General features: G+C 44.0%; 1 protein-coding gene across 4 annotated transcripts in view; it reads right to left on the bottom strand.

The window, feature by feature from the left end:
• Window positions 1-177: 177 nt before the first annotated feature.
• The window catches only part of GRB2 (growth factor receptor bound protein 2), a 63,764-nt gene continuing 52,739 nt past the window's right edge, over window positions 178-11,202 (bottom strand). For all 4 annotated transcript variants that reach the window (XM_075111102.1, XM_075111103.1, XM_075111100.1 and 1 more), the window contains 3 exons: window positions 6,617-6,739; window positions 3,878-4,046; window positions 178-2,493 (listed from right to left, as the gene is read on the bottom strand). In XM_075111102.1, the coding sequence (XP_074967203.1) occupies window positions 2,308-2,493; window positions 3,878-4,046; window positions 6,617-6,739 (478 nt within the window). In that variant the 3' untranslated portion in view covers window positions 178-2,307. The remainder of the gene's footprint in view (window positions 2,494-3,877; window positions 4,047-6,616; window positions 6,740-11,202) is intronic.

The following is an 11,202-nucleotide window of genomic DNA, read 5'->3' as shown; positions in this document are numbered from 1 at the left end:
CACGTGCCATGCGACAAGGCTCTCCCTCGACTTAGCTGGAAGGGGTAATGGGATTGGAAGACGATGCTGAAGAGCCCTGAGCACACCTCGCAGCTTCTCCCTCCCACAGCAATTTAATATCCTATAAATTAGGTTGTATTTTGGACAGTTCACTGAAATAACAGACAGATGCTCAAGTGAAGAATTCAATGTATATTTATTATTCACAGTTAATTACTATCTACCAAATGCTGCTGCAGAGTTAAAGGATTAAGTACATAGGCCTTTTTTTATTTAAACACTGATTTTTTTTTTTTTAATATATATACACACACAAGACGTATGCCTGCAAGGCTGCATGATATACACCAATTCCAAAATAAGGAAACAATCAAATGGTCCAGGTGTAGAATGCCATAGATTCCTTTTTCCAATCACTTTACAAAGAAGGAAGAAAGTGAGTGACAGCTAGCAAGGAGAGGGGGAGAAAGGAATACTCTACAGGATAGCTCTCTCTTTCATCTGCTGGAAAATTAAAGTGTAAGGCAGAGTCATCTCAGGAATAAAACATCTGTAACACTTAGTACAAAAAAAGGCACCCTCCAACAAAAGATTGCCCGTGCTTAGGCAGGGCGGGAGGAGATCTCCGCTGCAGTTTTTGGATTCGTTGGTGGGGTGAAGGGATCCAGCCAAACGGCCACCGAAAGGAAAAACAACGCAACTGAAGATTGGCACAGAGCGCGGCGCGGCTTGATTGCTTTTCTTTCTGTCCAATTTAACATCACGCTGCTCTGGTGGAGGAGCAAACGGCCACGAGAAACGCCGCTATGGCGCGGGGTGGGGATTACGGTCATCGCACAGCCTGCTGTGAATGGGGAGCGGGGCGGGGGGATCTGCTTCAACAGTAACGCTGACCTGAGGAGGGAGGAGAAACTGGAGAACAGTGATGCCAACCCCGCTTTTCGAGAGCAACACGACTGCAAATATTCCCTGTCCAGGCCAAAGAGACAGGCTGATTACATGCATCACGTAGAAACATTCATTAATAGCATAAATTTTTTTTCAAGCACTATTTCTTGAGGTTCTCTGCGTTATAAAGTTTTCCGTCAAAGGAATGTACATTTTACAGGACATCTCAGGGCTATTATTTCTCAAATTCCCCCCTTAACCCTCCCTCCCCAAAATATTCTTCCTCATTTTCCCTGGGTATAACTTCCCCCTTTCTCTTCTTTTGAGGCTCCTGGTTGCAGCTCCCCACCTCTGAGCAGCCTAAGCTGCCACTTGAATGCCTTGATTTTATCTTCCTTGGAATAAGGAAAGTCGAACAAGTAAGACAAATCTTAAGATTAAAGCTCCGTCTCTGTTTGTAGGTTTTTCTCAAGCGTCCATTGATAAAACCACCCTCCTTTACACCCTTGCTCCAGAAGTATTTACATGTAGGCAGAATAAAACCCTCTGAAAAGCTGTGGACTGTCCTTTTAACTTAAAAAATAATAAAAAGAGAAAAGAAGGGAAAGGCACTATAGAAAAAATTACAGAATGTGCTCAACCGTACACCTGTAAGAAGAAACAAAAAAGCTGTCAGCACAGCATTAACAGACTTCACTTGTACATTGGAGTTTCTCAAAGCAGCTCTGTGACTCATGAGAAAAAAAAAAAAAACCACAAAAGAAAGAAAAAACCAAAACAAGAAGAGCCACACAACTCTTCTCCCTTCCCCTGCTTGGAAGCTGCTGAGCTTCAGAAGAAAGTGCCAAAGGAGAAGAGACAATAAAAATTAGATCAACACCTCATCGTTCCCAGGCAAGAAGAGCTGAATGTTGAAGGCAAAAGCAGAGACTGATGATTTTTATTTATTTTTTAAAAAAGGCAGGACTGTGGATTTGGTTCTTCTCTCACATCCCTTCATGTCAAATGAAGACCGTTGGCAGAGAGAGAAAATACCAGCAGAGTTTCTCCCTTTTCCTTTAACTGCATGGCTAGGACTTTATATGGCATTAAAACTTCATGCACTGATGGACAGAGGAGGAGGGGGAAACAAGAAAAGTGAATGAAAGGGGGTAACCCAGGAGCAGCTGAGGAAATTTGTTATTTCATTTTTCTCTCTCTTTTTTTTTTTTTTTTAAAGATAAGTTTTGGTGTGTAAGTTGAACTCTTTTCCCCCCCCGCCACCCCTGAAGGTCCGTACTGAGTGAAGGAGGATCACCTCACGGTGAAAGGTGACTCAGGTTTTATCGCCGTGTGATTTTAGGTCACTGGCTGCAGTTAGGCTCTGTATGTGTATTTACTGTTTCTCTGGTTTCTTTAAATAATCTCTAATATTTATCTCTAGATGTTCCGGTTCACTGGGGTCACATAGTTGCGTGGAAACATGCCCGTCTGTCCGTGGCAGGCTCCCTTCCACCAGTTGGGGTCAGAATTGTCAAGGACTTGGATAAAGTCTCCACGGCGGAAGCCCAGCTCTCCTTCCTCCTGGGGATCAAAATCAAACAGGGCCTGAACGTACGTTGGTTGCTGAAAGGGGAAAGAAAAAGAAATGCAAAGTGAGAATCATCCACGGCACTCGAGACACCTGCTCCCTCAGGCAGGAGCTTAACTTACACCAGAGTTTAACGATAAACATTGGGGCTGTTTCATCTCCCTGCAAGCCAGCTTCCAACATCTGTACCAAGACGCTTGAAGAGGAAAGCACAGTCTATAGAAGACTTCAGGAAAACAGTCAAGTTTCTATGAAAGAGCCGAAACAAAGATAGCGGATGACTCACATGTTTTCCTCGTATTTTCCAGTCTTCATGACCTACTGCACATCTGTACTCTACAGCAGTACAATGGTCTTTTGGCTTATTCATCCTGTTTTCGCCAACTGACAGCACAAGTATTACTGATCTACCTAACGCTGCGACACACAAAGCTCCACCTAAAAACTGGATGTTGGCATTTCACACATTTTCCTTGAAACTCTCCAGTATCAAGAAATTCTGTCACAGAGCATTTTGCCTCATCAGCAAATACATCCATTCTTCCGGGAAAGCTAATGGTTTATTTAAAATGCATTTGCATTCTTAAAATCCTGAGGCTGGGAAGGTATCTTCACGCTTGCCTCTTTCAGCCAGCTGTTTTCTCATCCTCTGTTCATCACTGACCCGACAGTGCAGAGCCAGAGGTTAGTTCAGACCCGCTGTGGCAAAGGGTGCCTGTGGCACCGGGAGAGCAGTACGAGTTCCACACCCCGTGTCTTCAAGCTAGAACTAGAGTGCTGCACATGGAGGCAAAATGATTTATCAAAAAAAAACTCATAAAAGACCCAGTTACATCCAACACAACACCTTGATTGCCCCGGGAAATGGAACAAAACAAAGAGCCAGATATACTCCCAGCTGCTCTGCGGGCACTTAGCAGTAGGTTTTGGTTTCTTTTGACACTGGCTAGATCGAAACCAGCAGGCTAGAGCTGTCCCATAGGCTACTACCTGTAACCATCCCTTCAGGACAGAGCAGTACCAAAGCTTCACTGGCTACAGAGGGGTACACTTCTGGCTATGAACAGCACAAGTAGGACTATCCTTTCTTACTATGTCCTAAACTAGGAGTAAACCCATTTTTAAATCACAGGAATCAGATGACCTTCCTGCAACAGTATCCCTAAATATTAAGACAAGCCAAGTGTTCAAGCAGCAACAGCAGCACTTTGCCAGAACTGAAGGAGAGACTAGGAGTTAGCAGGGAGATTTGCACAGACATCCAGCTTATTTCCCAGGGTAATTCTGGCTGCAGCATCTAAAGATATGCTTTAAGAAAAATGCCAGTGGGCTTCTCTCCCTCCCAACTCATTTACTCATCCCACTTCGGACTGTGGCTGCAGTGTAACTAGTGTAACTCTATGAGGGCACTTCTCTTACCTGTGGCACCTGCTCAATGTCCCGGAGAAATATTTGCTGGTTCCTGGAGACAGATGTGGATCTGTGATAATCTACCAGCTCGTTCAAAGAATTGAACTTCACCACCCAGAGGAAATACTTGCCAGCTCCATCTCTAAGCACCTTGAAGTGCTGCACATCATTTCCAAACCTGGGAGGAAGAAGCGAAGAACACAAAAAAAGCACATGATTAGTCACTGAATACTCTTCTTCTGGCATTGTCCGCACAGAGTTTGAAACAAAAAGGTACTTCAGGGCACAGTGAAAACTGTAAATGACACCGGTAACATAGATAGCAATTGGCTGCTGTAAAAAAGATGCCTGAAAACTACTTGTTAGTTGTATTTTGAAGAAATCAGTAACCAGAGAGAGAAAGAGAATCCAAATATTTATTTAGAAAAAAGCCCTGCAAGCTTCATGTGCTTTCCTTATATTAGGATTTCAGTTTAAATCCAGCTTTTTCAAATCACTCGGAATTTGTAGAAGTTTGAGGTCTTTTGGTCAAGGATTTCTGGTGTCACCACACACTTTCTCCTGGATTACACGCAGTATTTCAACCTTTTATTTTACACAACATTGCCACATAGCTGGCATCCAGCAGATGTGCTGTTTGACGTGTGTATGCAGCCACCCGAGCTGCTGAAGGCAGCGCACAGATGCCTCAGACACACACCATGGACTTGGCAGGACGACTGCAAGGTGCAGCTGCACCCCAGCACCTTCCACTCCACGTTCCCAAATGCCAGATTTCAGAGTCAAACAGTACAAGGCTTCCGTTTCACTCTTCACACGCAGCAATTTCACAACTGACCTGAGCCAGTTTAGGTCTGTGCCACTCTTGCTATGGTCCCGTACTTCTCACCATCTCAGTCCCTCTCTCACACAAGCACCACTGGGCATGTGTGATACTGCAATACACAAGCACCAGTCCCATTGTAGGTAAGTGGCTGCCACAGGGAGGGTAGCACTGTCTCTCTTGGCAGCCAGTCTGGACTTATGCAAAAGGCCGTCTTGCAAAAGAAAAGGATCTCTCTGGCCCTTTAAAAAAAAAAAAGGGAAAGAAAAAAAGAACGCCCCCACCCCCAAAAAAACCCTCAGAAACAACAAACCAAAAAAAACCCCAAAACCAAAACGCTCAAAAGGTAATGCTGCACATGTAACAGGGCAACTTAAATTCTGTGTTAACAATTCTTTCTGACAAATGACGGCATTCCATTGAAGCTACTTTTCCAACAATTTTGTTCTGAATAAAGGGGAACTCTGAAGAGGTCCACTGGGATTTTCCAGACGAATGGCACATCGGTATTTTTCCTTCAGTCTCTGAAAACAGGAGACAACTGTTCCCCACTTGGCATGCACAGCTTCTATACATCGGCTGAAAAAGCAGACGCTGTCTTGGCTACAAAGCTAACATGAAACAACTCATGTGTACTACCTCTGCTCTCCCTTCCTCACCCCGAGAGCTTCTCACCATTTCAGATCCCGCAGGTCACTGTTTAGGAAAAAGACTTTTCTAAATTAAACGGAGGGGGTGGGGGGGGAATCAACTGAGAGATTACCACCAGATGGCAACACTAAGCCAAGAGGAAGGCAGAGCTATGCTATTGTAACTTTATGTTTCTTAAAGGAATGCACTTTCTGGAATGAAGCTTCCATTCATATCTAGTATTCCAGCTCAGATGATTGTATCGAAGACAGAAATATAAACATCTCTTTAAATCAGTGGCTTTAATCCAGTTTGTGGCATGACTCGGTGCTGCTGTACAGGATGACAAAAGTTTGGATACAGACCAAAGATGACCAGAAAAAAAAAAAAAATCCTTCCAAGACAGGTCACTGATAGCCACATAAAATAGAGCAAAGTAGGAATCGTGCATGAATAATCAAAAATTATTGTTAGGATTCTAAACAAAACCTTGTTCATTGCTAGTGGGAAAGGGGAAGATTATAGAAAGTAAAGAAAAAGGCAAAAATCAACCACTGAGGACAGAATCCCTCTCGTCCCCAGCCCACGTTAAATTACATCATACCCTTTCAAGTTTTTAACACCTCTATTTTACAGTGACTTCAGATGGGCGAGACAGGTAGCGTGGTATTTGAGGGCCATGGCTAACTAGCAGAAAGTCCTGCTGGTTATCAGCCAGTACTTCTAGTAAGGTTATTCAAGGATGAAAACTGTTCCTCCTCACTTCACTGTTAGACTGAGGTTCTCTACCAACGTGGAATGGAGTTGTGAGAGAGGGAAGAGGCCTCTGTTTTCACAGCTCCATGTCCCAGCGTTAGAGAACACGGATACCCCCAAAGCATGTCCCAAGCAGACATGCAAAATTGGAAGCATGCTACACAAAGAGAGAGTAATAAATAACTGGTACTGCAGAGTAGGAATGAAGGAGGGTGGGAGAGAACATGTACGTGCTGGACACTTTGTGGCTGTAAGGAGGAGGAATGGGATCCACAAACAAACCGACAGCGCCTGAGACTACACGAGCCAGACAGCAACATGTCACCAGGTCAGCCCTGTAGGCTCGTTACAAGCCAGAGTATATATATTTGTTCTATTAAAGAGGGAATAAATAAGCATCACTGGAAGAGCACGAATGCTATAGGGCATCTGGAAGATTATTCATGCTCCTCAGCATTGGCAATCACCTGTCCTTTACCTACGAGTCCAAGTGAGCAGAGCCCGATTACCACCCATGATTACTTCTGGGCATTACTTACTTGACTGAGAGGGAGAAGTCCCCAGGGGCGCTCTCACTCTCCCTGATGAGGAAGGCACCATCGTGTCTCTGTTTGCCTAACATCTCTTCAGCCTTCGCTCGGGGAATCTTTCCAAAAAACCACCTGTGGAGGAAAATAAATAGGGAAAGTTAAGAAACTTAATCCCTTCATGGAAGGGCCAGACATAGACAGTCACACAGAAGTGAAATGATTCCTGACAGAAATAACTACCCTGCACCTCACTGATACTCCAGTACAGGCTACTGAACTGCACAGCTTTCACAATGTTGCATCCTGGCAATGAAGCAACCATGATAAGCAGGTGCTTGCAATAACCCCGTTTCACCTAATTTAGCAAAGCAGAGATGTAGTAAGAGTGAAATCCTCAAATTACAGGATTTATTTTTCAGGGGTGCAAAAAACCCTGCTCAAAATCCAATGCATTATTCGCATTGTTTTGCACCCTACTGTAGCTGTAGTTTAGCATATAAAACATCACAAGAACCTAATGCATGCAGCTGCTTCCCAGCAAAGCCCTGCTTTGGGAGACTAAGACGACTGCCCTGGGAACTGGCTACAACCTTGGACAAAGCTTCAGTGTCTACTGCAGTTTGCACTGATATCTTAGTAATCAGGCCTCATAACCTAAAGTCAAACGGATTAAATGCTTAGCTTAAGCAAGAAACTCAAGTCCCTTCCTCTATCACTAAGAAACAGTCTCATGTCTCTACATGCAAAATTTTAATTGCCCAAAGTGGATGATGCCATCAATTCAGAGACAACAAAGAGGTCCTGCACTGGTGGCTGGTCACTGCTGAACTTCCCTGTTATATAGCAGCATTTATTTCACTATTAGTACCCAAAGATAATCAGTGGGGAGTAATTACACGGTCTCCTTTATTACTTACGCCTCCTAAGGAGAAGCCACCCATGCCTCAGTCATGATTTGCAGGGTAAACTATATAGAAAATTTAAGTAATTAAGAATTAAGCACATGTTAAGAAACAATGCTATTTTAGCAGGTAGGAATCTTTAAAAAACATGTAGTATTTGCAAAATGCAAGGCAAACACTGAGAGTTCACTCACAGGTTTCTCTTCAGAAACCACACCTGTAGAAAGATGATCTTGTCTATGTATTGTCCCATCCTGCACAAGTGGAAAGTGCATTTTGTATCAAAAACAAGTTTCTAGCCTCTTTCAGTTCAGGTGGTAAGACATGACTACTTCAGCAGAGAGAACGAGTAGCTTCATTCAGCAGCTGGTTGTTTCTGCAGCCTCGAGTCTAATCTTTGTGACCCCTACCAGAGTACCATGGTCGAAGACAGGCATCACGCGTCAGAAAGCGAAGGCAGGTGCCAGGGGTGGAGTTACATGCAGACCAAGTGAGAAAAGTTCCCTCGAGGTGTCTCTGCTTTGTTGCAGCGGAGTGCTGAGCTGGGCGTGCAATTTGGTTCTAGGAAAAATGCTGATAACGCTTGTTTCAGTAGCCTATTTTCTTGCCTTCTCCTCCAGTCAGGACAATCTAGCAGCTTTCACATAAGCAGTCCCATGAAATAGCTTCACCATCAAGTCATGTCTGAAATTCTTGACACTGAAGCCAAAGCCACAGGCTGACCACCTCTATCACACCAGGGGTGAACCTACCTCAGGCAACCAGACCATCAGCACTGACCAACAGCCCCTGGTCATGGGATCCTTACCCACGTTTACATTTGCATTTCCAGACTAATCCAAGATTAAAGGCAAACAAGGGCTGACTGGTAGGTCACATGGCGTGGGAAAAGCAGAACCAGCTTCACAACCAAAAAGTACAGCTTTCAGTTCCGAGTAACAGATCACACAGGATAGAAGCACTTACCACAGACTATAACCGTGCAGATGATTGACCTTAGACAAGAGCATTTAATAATAAGAGCTCCACTCACAAAGTTCACTTTCTACAGTTAAGGTTTTGGTGCAGCAAAAAGACAGAAGTTGCAGAACCCCCCTGAAACAGAGTCGTTCTTAAAAGAAGTTGAAGCTTTCCTGGAATCACAGTCACCAGACCTCCCTCTCCAAGAAGCAGCTAGCTCTAGAGGTGAAGGACCCCCCAATTACTCGATTACCAGACTCTCCAGCTGCTGGCAGCCCTCGCTCCTCTCACTGGCTGCCTTCAGTATCTGCTCACCATAGGAGGCTACACAAAACTGCATCCCTATATCCCAGCAGAAATACATCTGGACTCATCCTCCTTGATATGCGCAACACAGTCGGTGAAACAACTCTAGGGCATCCCCCTGTAAAAGGAGCGTTCACTCCATTTAGCTATGCAGCTCCATTATGAAAAGCATTTTGGCACTGAAAAGAATACATCTTGTTTACAAACTCGGTTTCCACGATCACCTAGACACATTTTACTTGCTTGCAAGTCTTGTTGTGTACTACTTATCCCCTGGAATTGAAAGGAAAAGCTTTCTCCCACAACCATCCTATTTCCAGCGACAACGAACTTCATGGCATTTCGTACTTTCCCGGTGGTTTAGCATCTGTGCTGCTTCTTGGGACCCGGTGTGGTGGCAGAGACTCCACCTGTGCCTCACTGCACTCTGCTGCCTTCAGAAATCAACCAAGAGAAACCATTATGTGAAACTCTCAGAATTCAAAGGTAGTGTTTTGTTTCCTGGGCTTTTGGCACAATTGCCAGAAAGATAAGGAAGTCTTCAAGTTTGCCTCTGCCAAACGTTACGTAAAGCAAGCTTTATGTTATCATTTCAGATATGTTGCCATAGTTCTTATTTACAAAGTGTTTTAATTCTGTTTCATTCTCAAATAATTCTCAGTTACTCACATGTGACTTAGAAATGAAAGCCTCATCTTAAAAAAAACCCCAAACGCCTCACCCACCTTTGTAAAAATAGAAGGAAACCCTGAAAGAGTGCAAGAGAACTTCTACAACCCCTCCTGAAGCTTCAGATGTGTACCCTGCTTTTCCCCTAAATGTTACTGAATCACTACAAAGTAGAAATGTACAATTCAATTAAAGGAAGTAACGCTTCCAAAGTAACAATATAAAACTCTTAAAGTCTTCTGATAGCCGTTTCTAAGGCACTTTATGTTAGACTAAAAATCTTCCACAATTCTTGAACTCCCTTGCAGTTTTATGACTTCACTGCCAGTTCAGCCATTCAGAGTAAAAGGAGCTCAAATTCTAAATATAAAAAAGATGAAAAGGAAACACCATGGATGAAAGAAACTAAGAAAGTTACTTTGAAGTACTAGCGTCTACTTAAGAACACACTTGTAAAGTGTCAGACGTGGTGTGCACGTAGGAATCTTTCTGACAGAATGACTGAAAAAATTAACCAAAAAAATCAACAGAAAAATCACAGCGTGTCCAAGAGCATTAGGCCAAAGCAACTGCCACGACACTCCCGCAGCTCCCCTGCTGGAGGGCTAAGCCTGATAACGCTTGTCTCCGACTACCTCTGTAACGCAGGTGAAACTCACCCAGTCAGCACTGCAAAACCAACTGCTGGCATTCCTGCTGATGCTGCACAGCTAGAGGGAGACGGACTCACTGCTACAACACAGAGTTCACATCGCGTTCAGGCTCATTTCCATCGGCAGTTTGGCAATTCTTTTGGCTTGCACAACCATTTAGCTTGGCCCATTTCCTCCGCGTAAGTTACAATACTGCAAAGTGAGACTTCAACAATAACTGCAAGAAAAGCTGATTACGAACACAAACGCTTGAGATACACACACCGAGAGTCTGACCCAGGCTGGTCCAGAAACAGCAAATTCTTCCCCTGCCTCCTTAAGAGAGCAAGGCAGTCCTGCCACTGAACTGCACTGCTGTGCCTTCACAGGAAGCCTCCCTGCCCAGGGTTTCCTGCAGCTCTTCTCTGAGTATCATGCCTACATCTTTGCTTTGTTAATTGATGTGGCAATTCAGATTAACCCTTCAGAACCCAGGTGACTCAGCTGGTGACCGAGAGGCACCACATTTTCCTTTCCGCTTCATTTGCTAGTAGTTACAAAGCAAACTGGAAGATTTGCAAAATACAAGCAAAAAAACCCCACTGCATTTAAGACCAGCTATGGGGCTGGAGGATTTAGGTCTCACATTCTAGGACAGGTTTTAAAACCATTTTCAGTTCTCTTTCCAAATCCTCTCGAAAAGCTCTCGTGCCACCTTCCCGCGACATGGTTTGATACTAGTCTGAGAAAAGGAACATTCCCTTTCTCACACCTGGTTAGCTGCCTGCAATTTGCTTTTTGTACGACCTGCTGGACTACTTAGAGAGCTCTGCATTACAGCTAAGCTAACATTACACTATAAAAACTTCTGCATAATTTCCCAGGGTTGTTAACGCACTAGTTAAGACTCCCAGCATTGCTGACACATGAAGCTAACTCCATCCAGCTGCCATCAGCAGTTTAAACATCTTCAGAAAAGGTCAAATTAACTGTGCTTAAAGCACACTGCCAAATTCACCCACTTTGCAGGCTCAGATATTGTTCACTCCCCTTTGATATCAAAAATTGGAAAACTGACAGTTCTATCCCTCTCAAACAAAATACCATGGGTGACTGCAGAACAAAC

Source organism: Phalacrocorax aristotelis, chromosome 16 (assembly GCF_949628215.1).
Source record: "Phalacrocorax aristotelis chromosome 16, bGulAri2.1, whole genome shotgun sequence".
NCBI lineage: Eukaryota > Metazoa > Chordata > Aves > Suliformes > Phalacrocoracidae > Phalacrocorax > Phalacrocorax aristotelis.
This window is presented reverse-complemented; position numbering and strand designations above follow the sequence as displayed.